This window comes from Coffea eugenioides, chromosome 3 (genome assembly GCF_003713205.1).
Source record: "Coffea eugenioides isolate CCC68of chromosome 3, Ceug_1.0, whole genome shotgun sequence".
In the NCBI taxonomy this organism is placed as follows: Eukaryota; Viridiplantae; Streptophyta; class Magnoliopsida; order Gentianales; family Rubiaceae; genus Coffea; species Coffea eugenioides.
In genome coordinates, this window is record NC_040037.1 from 40,638,239 (window position 1) to 40,653,830 (window position 15,592).

General features: G+C 36.8%; 1 protein-coding gene across 1 annotated transcript; it reads left to right on the plus strand.

The window, feature by feature from the left end:
- The first annotated feature begins 4,110 nt into the window (after positions 1-4,110).
- On the plus strand, positions 4,111-4,918 carry LOC113766616 (disease resistance protein At4g27190-like). Its single transcript, XM_027310791.1, has 2 exons — positions 4,111-4,229; positions 4,429-4,918. The coding sequence occupies exons 1-2, from the start codon at positions 4,111-4,113 to the stop codon at positions 4,916-4,918; spliced, it is 609 nt and encodes a 202-aa protein (XP_027166592.1).
- Positions 4,919-15,592: the final 10,674 nt, after the last annotated feature.

The following is a 15,592-nucleotide window of genomic DNA, read 5'->3' on the forward strand; positions in this document are numbered from 1 at the left end:
ACCTTGAATAGGTTTTTATCTAATATACAAACATTTTTATCTAATTTAAAACAATTTACTTTTTTTGTTTAGTGTAAGTGGAAGGATTCGAATTTGAGATCTCTCGCTTACACTCCCTTCCTCTGATCTAATAGATGCACTTAACTATACTCACTTTTACTTAACCTTAGTGTGATTTACATTTGTGCTATCTTCAATTTTTCTATATATAAGGCATAAGGAGGGGATTTGGTATTAAAATTTCATATCATCTTTTAGGTCTTCAATTTTACCCTTACAAAAGTAAAGATTTACTAAAGACAACTACTTTAAGTTTAGTAAGTTTTAATAACTTCCACATCCAGTAAATTCTATTTTTTTGGTTTGTTTGCCTATGAAAAATCATAACTTCTTTTTTTATTTGTCAAAAAATTCTAATAACTTCTGTTGGTTTTAATAAAAGCAACTAAATTATTTTTTTCAAATTTGCACACCCATAGGGTGTGCTTTTCTCACTAATACAAATAAAAGTAGAGTTACTTGAGTAGTCTTTTGATCTAGACCAACAAACTTTCTTATAGATTATGTATTTAGATACACATAACAGATTTGTGATATACAATGATGAAGAACTTATTCATTGTTTTACTAAATGCCGCTAGAATTGATTGGTGGTTTCTACAATGTACACGTGTTAATTTGATTAAAAGACGTCACTTCTAATTTTTTTCTTCAAACAACAAAGTCAATTAGATTTCCATTTCTAATCTTCTTTTGAGATTTCTTCAAACAACGAAGTCAATTAGATTTGTAATGACGTTTTTCAGTCATTGCTCTACGCCGAGTCAAGGATTTTCTTATCTTTAGATTCCTAAATTTGTTGAATTGTTTCATGTTAATCATAATTTTCATCAACATCAAAATTATCATGAATTAATAATGATTTACTCATCAGACTTGAAATGATTGCAAGTTATTTCAAATTTAAACATGTAGAGAAAACATAAAAAGCTTTTGAGACATTTCGGCTATTTAAGTTTAATAATCCTGCTAAAGCAATGAGGATAAGCATCATTATACCTGTGAAACTACCCTTTACAGTTTTCTTTCAAATACATTGACACACTTTATAGAGACTAACATACTTTACAGTCAAAGCGGTATTTTTGTCCCTAAGATTGTGTATTGACAACATTTCATCAATTGTTGGACATATGAAAAGTTACAGTTTTTGTCAAATAGGTGAAAATGTAATATAACTCTGCACCAAACTGGACCTCATGTATTATCCAAAATAGTTCTACAAAAATCTAAAACAATCTATGCAAAAAATATTTGTTGGTGAGAACAATTTATAAGTTATTTGTATCCTTTACTTTTTTTTTTCCAGAAACATTTCACTAAATTCAATTCAATGCCTAACATTTTTTTTCCTTCTTTGTACTTCTACTCTTACACAATTTTTATTACCTTATTTACGTATCCTTGAATCTTTTTCATATTTTTCATGCAATTTATTAGATTCCTTTTTCTATATCTTTCAAATAACACAGTAATAGAAATTTGAACAGAATTTTGCAATAATGGCAATCCTAGAAATTGTCAATTCAATTGTGGGAACAATTGTAGGGAAGTGTGTCAATCCAATTTTGCGCCAATTTCAGTACTTAATTTTCTACAAAAGTAGCTTTCAAACTCTGAGCGATGACGTCAGAAAACTTGAGCAAAAGGAAACTGAGGTGCAACAAGCGGTAGATCGAGCAAAAGACAATGCTGAAGAAATTAAACCAACTGTTATTGGTTGGCTGGAACGAGTTAAGGACTGGAACGAGTTGAGGATGTAAAGAAAGATGCACATACTATTTTTGTGGATATGGAGACAGCTAAGGTGAATTGCTTTAATATTGTCAGGCTTCCGAATTTGAAGTCATGCTATTTGCTAGGCCGACGTGCGGTGAAAAGAACGAGTGTTGTTGAAAAACTCTTAGGAGAGGGGTAATTTGATAAAGTTGGATACCTTCCTTCATTGGGAAAAATGCTGTTAGGTGAATTAATTCCGTCCGTGGAAGAAGGCCTAGTTTCTAGGATGTCAACAAAGAAGGAAGTGATGGAAGCTTTAAAGCAGGAGAAAACTAGCCTAATGGCGATTTGTGGTATGGGCGCCGTAGGCAAGACTACTGACGAGTTTTTTATATACGTACAAGTTAAAAAATCTAATTTACACCCATTTTACTGCAAGTATACAGGTCAACTAGTAGTTTAGGGTATCTATCGAGTCGATCCCACGAGAAAGAGTGAACAATTACCGATACTACTAAAGTTTTTCTATTATTTAGACTATCAATGAATTATAAGAAATGAAACCTACTGAACTTATGCAAAATAACAAATGAAAGCTCCTTAGGTTATGGTATCCCTAACTACTCATGCAAGTACTATATTTGGATCATTGAATACTACTATCTAGGCTAGTTATAGTGTAATTTCCTTATGCATATGAATTCTACTTTCGTAGTGAATCAATTATACTCAAAACTAATCCATACCTATTCTCATGGTTATGAAATTAGTTACAAGTTCATTTCTTCAATGAAATTACATGAAATGAATCACTTAAAATCACATAGGTGCAACTCTACTCTCGTGAGTGTACTCCCTAGGTTTAGCACTTCTTGAATCAGTGTTAAATCTCAATTTTCATTGCAGAAACAACACCTTAGATAATCACAATTAATGGTACCAGATTAATCATGATTTAAAGAGCTAAAATGCTAAATAACTTGCTCAAATCATAGCAATCAAATAGCCAAATAATAAACACTAACAATCATAGAAAATTCAACCAAACCCAAGGCATAAACTTTAAAGACACATAAATAACATAAAATCCAGAACTTGCATATTAACTAAACTTGGAATCAAGTACAAAAGATAAAGAGTTGGAGAAGAGATAGCCCATGTCACTTGAGCTTCAACTCCTCCTTCATCCTAATCTAGCTAATATACAAGAAGGATGAACTAACTAGCTAAACTATCCTACACTAAGGAAAAATGGAAGAACTACATTTCTGCACTCTCCAAGCTTTCTCCCGTATGTCCCTCTGACCTCACCAAATGTCTCTATATAAAAACTGCTCAAAAGCTCATTTTTTCAAGTCAAATTCCACCTCTTAATTTCCAAATCTGAAATTTGTTAAGATAGTCAATAACAAAGGTTTTTGACTTGACAATAAGCCATATTGTCTGCCCTTTTGTCTTCTGAAGCATGTGCATTGAATTCCCTTGCAATTTGTAGATGGAAAGTAGTATGAACACAAGAGAAATGGCTGAGCAAATTGCAGAATTTCGGCTACAAAACGCAACTTGAGAAAACGCGGCTTCAAGCCACGTTTTGTTGACTCGCGTTTTCAACTCTGTGAAATTGACCTCACTTCAACTGCGATTTTCTCTATGATGGGGGCCGAACTAGCTTTTATGCAAAACATATACGTTGTAGTTCTTTGAAATAGTTGTCGAATTCTTCAATAATTATCCAAATCGAAGCTTTTTAGACTGAGATATGATTGAAATACCAACAACTAGTCAGTCTCCTCTTTCATTCTTGTCCATAGAGTGCAGCTTCTCTATTTCGACTTTGTCACAAAGAAAACAGCAGAATCGGATTTCGATGTCTTCATACCAAATATAGATTTCTCTCTTAGCTTCAAAATGGTATAAAGATCACCTCAATCCGATATGTGTAGCTCCAGATATAGTCGAAATACGAAAATGTGTCAAAATTGTTCTCACTTGCATTTCTTCACTTCACTTCATTTCTTTTTTATCACTTACATTTATCACCAAATATCCATTTTTCACCTCAATTGACATCCTTTGGTGATTGGATCATTAATCCTGCATGAAAATGAACTTTTTACCATCAAAATCAATAAAAATGCAATGTTAGTCACTTTAACATAAAATGTAGATTTTTACCAAAACCTAGTTATTTTAGTGATAAAACTAAATAATCAAACCAAAATTAACTAATAAAATGCACTTAAAAATGCGTAAAATAAACCCTTATCAACTACTCTAGTCACACAAATTGTTGACCAGGTTAAGTTCGAAAAATTGTTTGATGAAGTCGCCATGGCAACTGTGTCTCAAAGTCCATACATGAGAAATGACCAAGATCAACTTGCTGAGCAATTAGGGCTGAAGATAACAGAGCAAACTGAGCAAACTGATCTTGCCAGAGCTGAAAGATTGTATATGAACTGACTGGTCGTGACAAGAGAATTCTTGTTATATTGGATGACATTTGGAAAGAAGTTGATTTTAAGAGTTTTGGAATTCCCATCAAAGGTGAATGCAAGAGCTTCAAAGTTATACTGACATCTCGATCCTCAGGTGTTTGTCGGGACATGGGAGCTGAACTTTTTAAGGTGAATGTCTTGCCTGAAAAAGAAGCGTGCATCTTTTTAAAGAGGTTGCAGAAATTTCAGATGATTCTACTTTGAGTGGTGTTGCAAAGCAGGTTGCAGAGGAATGCAAAGGTCTATCTCTTGCAATCGTTGTTGTTGCCACGGCATTAAAAAGCAATCATACTCTAGAATCCTGGGATCGTGCCCTTCGGCAACTAAGAAAGGATAGAATGGGAAACCTAAGAGGTGTTCAAGATCTGGTGTTTTTAAGAATTGAGTGGAGCTATAATCATTTGGGAACTTCTGAAGCTAAGCACCTACTTTTGCTTTGTAGTTCATTTCCAGAGGATTATAGTATTCCGATCGAATGCTTGGTTAGGTATGGAAAAGGGCTACAATTGTTCCAGGATACAGAGAATTTGAGAGATGCAAGAGACAAAGTAGACTTGCTAGTTGATGAGTTAAAAAGCTCCTATTTGTTGCTAAATGATGGTGAAAAAGAAGACTCTATAAAATTGCACGATGTTGTGTGAGATGTGTGCTTGTCAATTGCATCAAATGTAGAGCATGAGTTTTTAGTGAGCAATTCTGGAGTGGGAAAAAAGAATTCTTACACGGCAATTTTGCTAATATCACAAGATTGCAATCATGATCTACTTCCATTTTGCAAGGAATATCCAAGGCTTAGGCTGTTGCGTTTGGAATTCAATTCAGGGAAATTAAACCTACCAAAAGATTCTTTTGTAGGAATGGAAGCTCTCAGGGTCATGGAGTTAAACCACTCGCAAATTGAATTTCCACTATCATGGCCTAACCAAATACTAAGAAGTCTTCGGACACTGTGCCTGGATTTTTGTAGATTGGGCACTGGTTTGTCATCAATGCTTGGACACATGACGCAATTGGAAACTTTGAGCCTCTTTCAATCCACACTTGCAGATGATCAATCTCTAACAGAAATCGCTCAATTGAGTAATTTAAAGTTGTTGGATTTGAGTGTTAAAAGTAGCCTCCATCCCTTGCCTAGTGGTATCTTGTCAAGTTTGAAGAAACTAGAAGAATTGTATTTGGGATCTCGTGATCATTTGCAGCTAGGGAGAGATAAAGAAGAGGAAATAGGATGCCTTAAAGAGATCTCAGCAATCTCTAACCTTGCATGGCTCCAAATTGTTTTATATGACCTTAACCTCTTACTTCTATCTTTGCAAGAATTTGATACTCAGAGTTTGTCAAGATTTAACATTACAGTAACTAATCACGGAGGAGCAATCAATTTGAATCGAAGCTATCAATTTCAAAAAAGTTTCAGTCTTTATTTGAAAGGTGGTGGTGATGAAGGGTTGAAACAAGTGTTTGATCCTAAAGTTACTAGCATTGTAGAGAGAACTGAGAATCTCATTTTAAATTTTTCTTACTCATCACGCTTGAGGAATCTTATGCCTAACTTGGATGAAAATGGGTTCATCAATTTGAAAAAGCTTGATCTGTATTATGGACACTGTGAATGCCTTATTGATTTTATCGCCAACCTCATTGCTAAACATATTGTTGAACATTTGGTGTCCACGGAGTTAGAATATTTGAAGTTGAAAGAAATATGTTACGGATTTCTTCCACCTGGGTGCTTCAATCAACTTCAAGAGGTGACACTTTATTGTATAAGTGCTTTAGAGTGCTTGTGGAAGGGATCAGTCGAACCTCCGTCGCTTTGCAACCTCAAATCTATTAGTGTAAGCGGTTGTCATCATATTACAACTCTCTTCTCACAATTGGCACTAAAATGTCTAGTGAAACTCCAAAAGATATATGTATTTGATTGTGAAAATTTGAAGAGAATTGCTCTGAGGGAGAAAAGTCTAGCAGAGGAAGTGCTTGAACTACCCCAACTCAAAGCGTTAGCCTTACGCAGGACAAGCTTTATTGGTTTTGACTCTAAATATGATAAAGCTGTTGCTTTTTCTAACCAGGTCTGTCTTCTCTCTCTCTCTCTCTCTCTCTCTCTCTCTTAATTTGTGTAATTATATGATATACTTAATATAGTTGAATTCAGGTGAATACCAAAAACACACTCAAGCACTTTCTTTCTCAATATGTTAATTATATTTTCAAAATTAATGTTTCATCAGTTATATTCTAGGTCTTCAATGAGTTTGCCCAAAAAAAAAAGGCTGTTTGGTGTAGTACTAGTAATTAAAAGTCCAATGATGATGAATAAAAATAGGGTAATAAAAATATTGACAACAATAATTTTGGTGCTCTAGTGACGTAGTGGTGTGTCTGTCACGTCATCAAGCGTAACAAATAGATTGCTAGCAGCTGGATGGATCCGAACACTACTGTAATTGCATGTTGCATTTTGCATTATGGGGCTAAGTTTGCCTAATTTTTCAGTTTTCACTCCCCTGCCTAGAAGTACTAGAGATTACTTATCCTAGTGATGGCCCCGAACAACTAATAGGGGGGAAAATGCCTAGTGGGTCCCTCGACAACTTAAAATCCGTGAATCTCGGGCGATGTAAATCTATCCGATGCATTGCCAAAACTGATACGGTTACATTATTACAAAACTTGCAAGCACTTCGCACGCGGCATTGTAGTGAGATGGAATCCCTTGTCAACTTTGAGGGTTTAAAAGTTCGTAATATGCTGTCAAAAAAGGGACTCGAAATTCTCCCAAACTAGAGTCACTAGACTTGCGTGACTGTCAAGATTAACCCATATTTGGAGGAATTTTCCTGAAGGGGTTCGAGTATTCCAAAACTTGAGAAGTCTAGATGTGAACAACTGCCCTTTAAACTATTTGTTTCATCCTCCTAGTGTGGCCACCATGCTCATAAGTCTTGAGGAACTGAACGTTCGTGGGTGCTCGGAAATGTGTGAAGTTATAGGTGAGGAAGATGAAGAGGTCAGCCAAGAAGATAATGCTCAGCATCATGACATTGGAAAACGTAGAGAAATTGCACTGGGAAAAACCAGCAAGGAGTTTGTGTTTCCTAGATTAAGCTCTTTGCAGTTGGAACGCCTTAAGAATCTTCGAAGCTTTAGTGGTAGTCATCAGGAGGATTATGAGTTTAAATTTCCCCTACTCACAACATTGATCTTAGTGAGTTGCCCAAAGTTGAAGAAGTTTTGTTCCGGAAAGTTGGATGCACCATGGCTTAAGAAAGTCCAAATAGGGCCGATTTACATAGAGAATTTTGAAGCTCCCGTAGATTTAAAGGTACTAATTTCCTCGCTCTATTTTCAACCAACCCTTTTAATTTTGTCTCACTTCACTAGATTTATTTCCCTAAGAGTTTAGAATGTATATTTTAAATAATTATTGTTGAGCATATTATATTTTACAGGATCGAGAGATTTGTCCTTTATTAATTTGAAAATGACATGATTATTTGCATATTAAGGTACGTACCTTTCTATATGCTTACAAACTTTATCGTTTCCCTTTCTTTATAATTACAAGCCGCAGTATGCATGCTTTTGATCTATATGAATGAATCAATGAATGGTATTACATGATTGTAGAATATCATTGATTACAAAATTATATGAACTCTCATGGAATTTTCCATTTGGATGTTGAGGTAAATACCTTTCTATATGCTTACAAACTTTATGTGTTCCCTTTCTTCTAATTTTGTCTTTACGTTTTTTTTTTTCATTTTTTTTTTTGAGGTGAATGGAACTTTTGATCTTCTATTAATCAATCAGATTCTATTCTCATGTAGCATTATTTATTGATTCTTACTATCTATGAACTATACTTCTATATTGAGTTTGCATTGTTGGTTTTCTTATCAACTTTTTTTCATCTAAATATTACCATTTCAGAGTAAAACTAATATGTTAAATCCTATATTTGTTTTGGTTTTGCTTATATTTCTTGCAGTGTACGCATTTTTATGAAATATTCTTCCTTTCATTTTTTGAAAATAATTTCCAATAAAAAAATTTCCACTTTGAAAAATTGCAGCCTTTATATTTCAGCTTTCAAAGCTCCAATCTCTTCAAAAATATAAAATTGAATATTCCATGTAGGAATTAAGGAAAATAAACTAGAGCTACAAAAGTCTGATGTCAAATTGATGTGGGAATTCCAATGTATTATACCATGTATATTTGTTTTGGATATTGTGATAGAGTTGTAATATTCATGCCTTTATTTTCTTTCACAGAATATTGTGGGAACCATCAAGTTGATAGAATAATGTGGTCTAGTTACCACAGTCTTGACTGAACTGGTGGATTAGGCTATCAGATATGAATGGAGATCTTAACATGGTTAATACTATAAGTGTGGAACTTATATAAGTATTGTGTGCCCACTTTGTCATTGATTTTCAAATAATAAATATATTGTGTGTATAGTATCATGGCCTTTAAATAATAAATGTGCCGTATGCAATGTATCATGACTTTCGAATAATAAATTCATTGTATGTATCATATAATAGTGTAGTAGCCATGGCTTGATTTTCATCTCCCAATTCCCAGTAGTCCATCCGAATTTGCAGACGCTGAAAAACCTGATCCTTTCCTTGCTCGATTTCTAGGTATTAGTAGCTCAGTTCATCTCCTGCATCCTCTCTTGGATTCCTTATCTACTCCGCCTCTATCAGCCATCTTCGCTGACTTTGCTGTTGCAGCCGATATCAATCGTCTAGCTGATGAATTATCTATCCCCCTTTACATTGTATCCACCACTTCACCTAGATTTTTTTCGCTTATGGCTTGTCTTCCTGACTTGATACTCGAAAGCAAAAGTTTGGAAGACTCTAGCATTCAGCTTCCGGGTTTAGCTTCGGTGCCAATTTCAAGCCTTCCTCCTCCCTTCATTACTCCAGATCATATTTTCACAGCTCACATCCGTTTAAATGCTCAATTTCTCTCGAAAGCCAAGGGTATTCTACTTAATAGCTTTGATTGGTTTGAGTCTGAATCAATTGCTGCAGTAAATACTGGCAGGGTGCTGGCTCATTTACCGCCTTTTCTCCCCATAGGACCATACGAGCCTTGTAAGGCTGTCGTGAAAGCTGGCTCTTATCTGCAGTGGCTAGATGGCCAACCAAATGAGTCTGTAGTCTATGTTAGCTTTGGAAGCAGAACAGCATTGTCAAAGGAACAAATAAGAGAACTAGGAAATGGACTGGAGAGAAGTGGATGCAGATTTCTTTGGGTAATAAAGACTACCAAAGTTGACAAAGACGAGAGGGAAGATCTGCAAGATTTGCTTGGCAGTTCATTTCTTGAAAGAACAAAGAAGAAGGGGCTAGTTTGTAAAGGATGGGTGGAGCAAGAGCAAGTTTTAGCGCATCCAGCAATCGGAGGATTTGTAAGCCATTGTGGGTGGAATTCTGTAACTGAAGCTGCTCGATTTGGGGTGCCTATACTGGCTTGGCCTCTAAATGGAGACCAAAAGTTGAACGCAGAAGTGACAGAGAAAGCAGGCCTTGGAGTATGGATGAGGCATTGGGGTTGGCTGGGGGAGCACCTAGTGAAGGGAGAGGAGATTGGGGATCAAATTGTCCAGTTGATGCAGGATAAAACATTGAGGATAAAGGCAAAGAAGGTGAAGGAAGAAGCTAGGAAGGCCTACGAAGTTGGTGGGAGTTCTAAGAAAGTGCTTCTGGAAATCATAGAAAATCTTTGAGCTGAAGCCAGAAGAATGAAACTTGAAATGGGCAGAATCCAGATCACTGATAGCAAAATTTAGCTGAGAACTCTAATAAATTACTGTTATCTACTGTGGTAGAAGCAAAATTCCCACTTTTGTGCTATTTTTTCTCCTTGATTTGTTGTCAGTTACTCCAGATGATGTTTCTCTTCTTCTCTTTCCCTACTTTTTTCCTTTCTTTCTAAATACATTAATTTATGATAACAACAAATAATCCTTGCTTAGTGTAGAATTGACCTGATAGAAGGAAAAATAATTAAAATGATGATACAAATGACCCTTGATTGGTGTGCACTTGATTATATAATCTTCATACTAATGCAACTTTACAGTTTTAAACTTAAAAGCATGAGCTGAGAAGATTGGTTGCTTCTGTTTATTGCTGTTCACTGGTGTTTTCCGACCAGCTGGTCAGATTCATTTCTATTAGGACAATACATAGAGACAAATTGGTGTCAAGGTCTGCTCAATTTTACTTTCACTGCCAGTCGATGCACAAATATTGAGTTTGGGCCCTGATCACATGTACACAAGGTGAATATAGAGGAAGATGCAGTATTTTGGTACCATGAATTTGTGTCAAGAAGCATCACTTAGTACACAATCAAGTTCTATTGGCTACCATGATGAGTTTATGTTCTATATAGTTGACAGAATTAAAATTTGTGCACTTGCATATACAGCACAACAATATTTTTCCAATTTTAACTAACAGGAATACCTAATTATTTTCATAATGAAGACTGTGACCTTTGATCCAGTAAATTTGAAACAAACTCTTTTGTCACAATGTATGGTTACTACTTGAAACAAATAATAATGAACCACTGAGAGTTTATTTTAGGCAAGGCATGGAAAAGTTGACTGCAAGTGCTCACAGGTCTTTGGAACTTCATTACTCACTGAGCATCAGAATTTCTTCCTCTCTGCAAACTTCTGTAGAACAAAAGCATTTCTTTGTGCTGTCCCTCATTACAAATCCTCAGTCCTTTTGAAGTACAGTACACTTATTGGTATTTGAGGAACTGGCTATCATGTCAAATTAGAGTCGCAACCTGGTTAAATCCTTCTTTTTTTTTATTTTGTAATAAATTGGATCCAAAATTCCTACTTTGTCTCCTTAAACTCTCACATGCAAGAATAATGACTAAATTTTACTTACACAGAGTGTGGAGGCCAATTGTGGATTTGTCCACCTCGGCAACCCCTCACCTCGGCAACCGTCTTGGGGTTAAGGGTGAGCCCTTTAAACCCTGGTGGTCAAGAGGGTGTTGGGATGGTACCGGGAGGGGCCTCCCCAGGATTCAAATCCTTGACCTTAAAGGCCTTTGGATTGAATGCCTGGTACCCATTGGGCTAGTAGGCCTTTAAGGTCAAGGGTTCGAATCCTGGGGAGGCCCCTCCCGGTACCATCCCAACACCCTCTTGACCACCAGGGTTTAAAGGGCTCACCCTTAACCCCAAGACGGTTGCCGAGGTGAGGGGTTGCCGAGGTGGACAAATCCACAATTGGCCTCCACACAGAGCATGTTGTAGTCGACATACTTTGAGAGCTCTAAAATGTTTAATAGTCATTATTGAAATCAGACGACTCTTCATGGTCCATATTGATTTTATTTATTGTAACATGACTTAAGGTCCAGGCCTTGAGATTAGCTCTCTAGTTTCAACAGAAAGTAAAGTAGGAGTTTCGCCATTACCAAATGTGTAAAAGGTTACCTGTCAAGAAAGCATAGTTGAAAAGTTTTGCATGTAGGCCCCCTGCTGTTGCTAAAATTGAATAAGTATATTGGGAATATGCCATGCCTATGTGTGCAGATCCTCTTGAAAATCATGATTTAGTGCTAGATGCATTATGTACTAACACAATAAAAGATTGGGGTTATAAAGAAGAGTAAATTTTATATTACACTGTTAATATATACACTATTACGATTAGATAAATAAATTTTGCACATGTGTCATATATCTAATGTCATATATCTAATGGTGATAGTATATATATTGATAATGTCTATAAGATTTGACAAAGAATGGTAATGTTATTCATTGAAAAACCCATTGTTTTCTGTTGTACAATCGGAAGCTTATATATAGAATTAGTAGCAGACTATAGGCTAAGTAGTAGACTCCTAGGCTGACTTCTATTCTAAGTAGTAGACTCCTAGGCTGACTACTAGTCCAAGTAGTAGACCACAAAGACCACAAAGACTACAAAGACTAGTTCGGATGGTATACGCTAACAGCCCCCCTCAAGCTGGAGTGTGGAGGAACGAAAAACCAAGCTTGCGCAACAATCGTTGAAAAGAACTAAAACCAAGCGCTTTGGTGAACAAGTCAGCAGGTTGATCCTCTGAACGAATGAAATGGGTACAAAGCTCATTGGACTGAATCCGTTCACGAACAAAGTGACAATCCATTTCAATATGTTTGGTGCGCTCGTGGAAGACAGGATTAGCAGCAATATGGAGTGCAGCTTGGTTGTCACAAAACAGATGCATCGGCTGCGAATGAGGAATGGTGAGATCAAATAATAAAGCCCGTAACCATAACAATTCACTAGTGGTACCAGCCATGGCACGATATTCGGCCTCAGCAGACGAGCGGCTCACAGTAGGTTGTTTCTTAGTACGCCAGGAGATAGGCGCGTGCCCAAGAGAAATATAATAACCTGTGATAGAGCGTCGCGTCGTAGGACATGCACCCCAATCAGCATCACAAAAACCCGTGAGTTGCAAATTGTTCTGAGAAGGAAAAAATAATCCCTGGCCTGGAGAATTCTTAATATATCGAACCACCTTCATTGCTGCATCATGATGATCTAATGTAGGGGAATGCATGTACTGACTCAAAATATTAACAGCATACAGAATATCTGGACGTGTGATAGTGAGGTACAAAAGTCGACCCACAAGACGACGATAAGACGAGGGATCAGCCAAGGGTGTACTGGTTGAACGCCCCAATTGATGTTGTTGAGACATTGGAATCAAACTGGGTTTTGCACCACTGAGACCAGTATCCGTTAAAATATCTAGAGCATATTTCCGCTGACTCAAAAAAATTCCTTCAGGATTCCTAGCAACTTCAAGGCCGAGAAAGAATTTAAGGGGGCCAAGATCCTTCAGATGGAACTATCCATGCAAGAATTGTTTAAATTTTTGGCATTGAAAGGAATCATTTCCTGCAATTATCATATCATCGACATACACCAAAACTGCAAGAAAACTGGTATTAGTCTTCAGGGTAAATAAAGTAATATCTGCTTGAGACTGAATAAAACCATATTGTTTGAGGGCAAGAGTTAATTTAGAAAACCACTCCCTGGATGCTTGTTTAAGACCATAGAGAGATTTACGAAGTCGACAAACCCTCTTGTCACCAGATGGTAAATATCCAGGGGAAGGGATCATGTATATTTCCTCATGTAAATCACCATGGAGAAAAGCATTATTCACATCAAGTTGATGAAATTCCCAACTTTTAGCCGCAGCAACAGCCATTAGACACCGCACTGTAGTTAGCTTTGCTACAGGAGAGAATGTTTCAGTGTAATCCAGTCCCTCCTCTTGAGTATATCCTTTGGCCACTAACCGAGCTTTATAACGCTCCACAGTGCCATCTGATTTATATTTAATTTTATACACCCATTTACAACCAACTGTTTTCTTTCCTGTCGGCAAGAATGCAAGATCCCATGTATGATTTGCAGCTAAGGCATCAAGTTCAATTTGCATGGCATACCTCCACCTTTCATCTTGACTAGCCTCAGAGTAAGTAGAAGGCTCAGTCTCGGTTAATAAAGCCGTAAGAAAAGCTTGATGGGATGGAGAAAAGCGATGATTGGAGAGATAAGAATTAAGAGGATAGGGAGTACCTGATGCTCTGGAAGTGGAAACTGAATTGGAGTGGTAGGAACTATTAGGGTAATCACAGACATAGTCTTTTAGGTAAGCAGGAGGTCTTCGAATCCGTTGTTCTTGATGTGGTGGAGAAGTTGGAATCTCTTCAACATGATTATCCGCAGCAGAGAGCTCATGATTGGGAATTGAGGGAAGAGTGGCATCGGAATTATGCACTTCAGGACCACATTGATCAGCATCATCAAGAACGGGTGAGGGAGTGTTAGGTGTTAAGGTGGAAGGCAGCGTCGAAGATGATGCGCTAGAAGGAATTTTGAAGGGAAAAAAGGTTTCATGAAATCGTACATCACGAGAAAAGAAAAATCTTTTTGTCTCTAAATCATAAACTTTGAAACCCCTTTTATTTTGAGGATAGCCTACAAACACACAAGGCCTTGACCTGGGTTGAAACTTGTCCAAAAGTTGTAGAGGATTAATAGCATAACACAAACAGCCAAATACTCTAAAATAATTATATGTTGGTGGCTTGCCAAAAAGTACTTCAAAAGGGGTTTTACTTCCAAGTGCTGATGTGGGGAGTCGATTGAGAATATATGTAGCAGTTAAAACACATTCTTCCCAGAATTTAATGGGCAAGTTACTCTGAAATCTAAGAGCACGAGCCATATTAAGAATGTCTCTATGTTTTCTTTCGACAACCCCATTTTGTTGAGGTGTACCAGCACAAGAAGTTTGATTAACAATCCCTTTACTTCTAAAGAATAATTTCATGTCACCTTCAGTGAGTTCTAGTGCATTATCGCTTCTGACTTGCTTAATTTGAAATCCAAATTGAGTTTGAATCAAAGAATAAAAATTTTGAAAAACGTGACAAGCTTCATTCTTGTGTTTTAATAAATATGTCCAGACTGTTCTAGTACAATCATCCACAAGAGTTAAGAAAAAATGAGCCCCAGAACTTGAAGGTGTTTGATAGGGTCCCCATATATCGATATGAACCAAATTAAAAGGAATCACAGATTTATGAATGCTTGAAGAAAAAACTTGTCTAGAAGCCTTTGCCAAAGGACACACAGTGCATTCTTGGCAAATTTTATCAAAACGAATATGAGAAAAGTTGGGTATTGACGCCAACCGGTCGTGTGAAGGATGTCCGAGCCTTTGATGCCAGAGAACAACGGATCCTGCAACCGTATTAGCTTTGCCATGATGTGGTTCAGCATAGTCTGTGGTGAAGTAGTAAAGACCATCCCGTTCCTTACCTACCCCAATCAGTTTCCTCGAGCGTAGATCCTGGACAACACAAAAATCAGGAAAAAATAGGGCAACACAATTGTGTTCTTTGGTGAGACGACTGACAGAAATAAGATTACAATGAAAACTCGGAGCATGCAAAATGTTATGCAAAGTAATCAAGGAGTTCAAATGATGACTACCATATTCGCAGAGTTGTTTCACAGTGCCATCAGGTAGGAATATATTAGCGAATTTTTTTGATTTAACTAGGTCAAACAGAAAAGTTTTATCACTTATAAAGTGATGAGTAGCACCTGTGTCTAGTAACCAAGTGCAACAAGAGGACGAGGAATTTGGAGTTAAAGGATGGGTTACGTTACCAGCAAAATTAACCGAGCCAGAGCCAGAGCCAGAGTTTTTGTCACTATTCAACA

What these genes read in the sequence shown, in the direction of transcription:
- LOC113766616 (XM_027310791.1), top strand. Translation starts at nt 4,111, where the DNA reads ATGGCAACTGTGTCTCAAAGTCCATACATGAGAAATGACCAAGATCAA. An exon ending in CTTGCCAGAGCTGAAAGATT is followed by an intron (nt 4,230 to 4,428) that starts GTATATGAACTG and finishes TGCCTGAAAAAG; the next exon opens with AAGCGTGCATCTTTTTAAAG.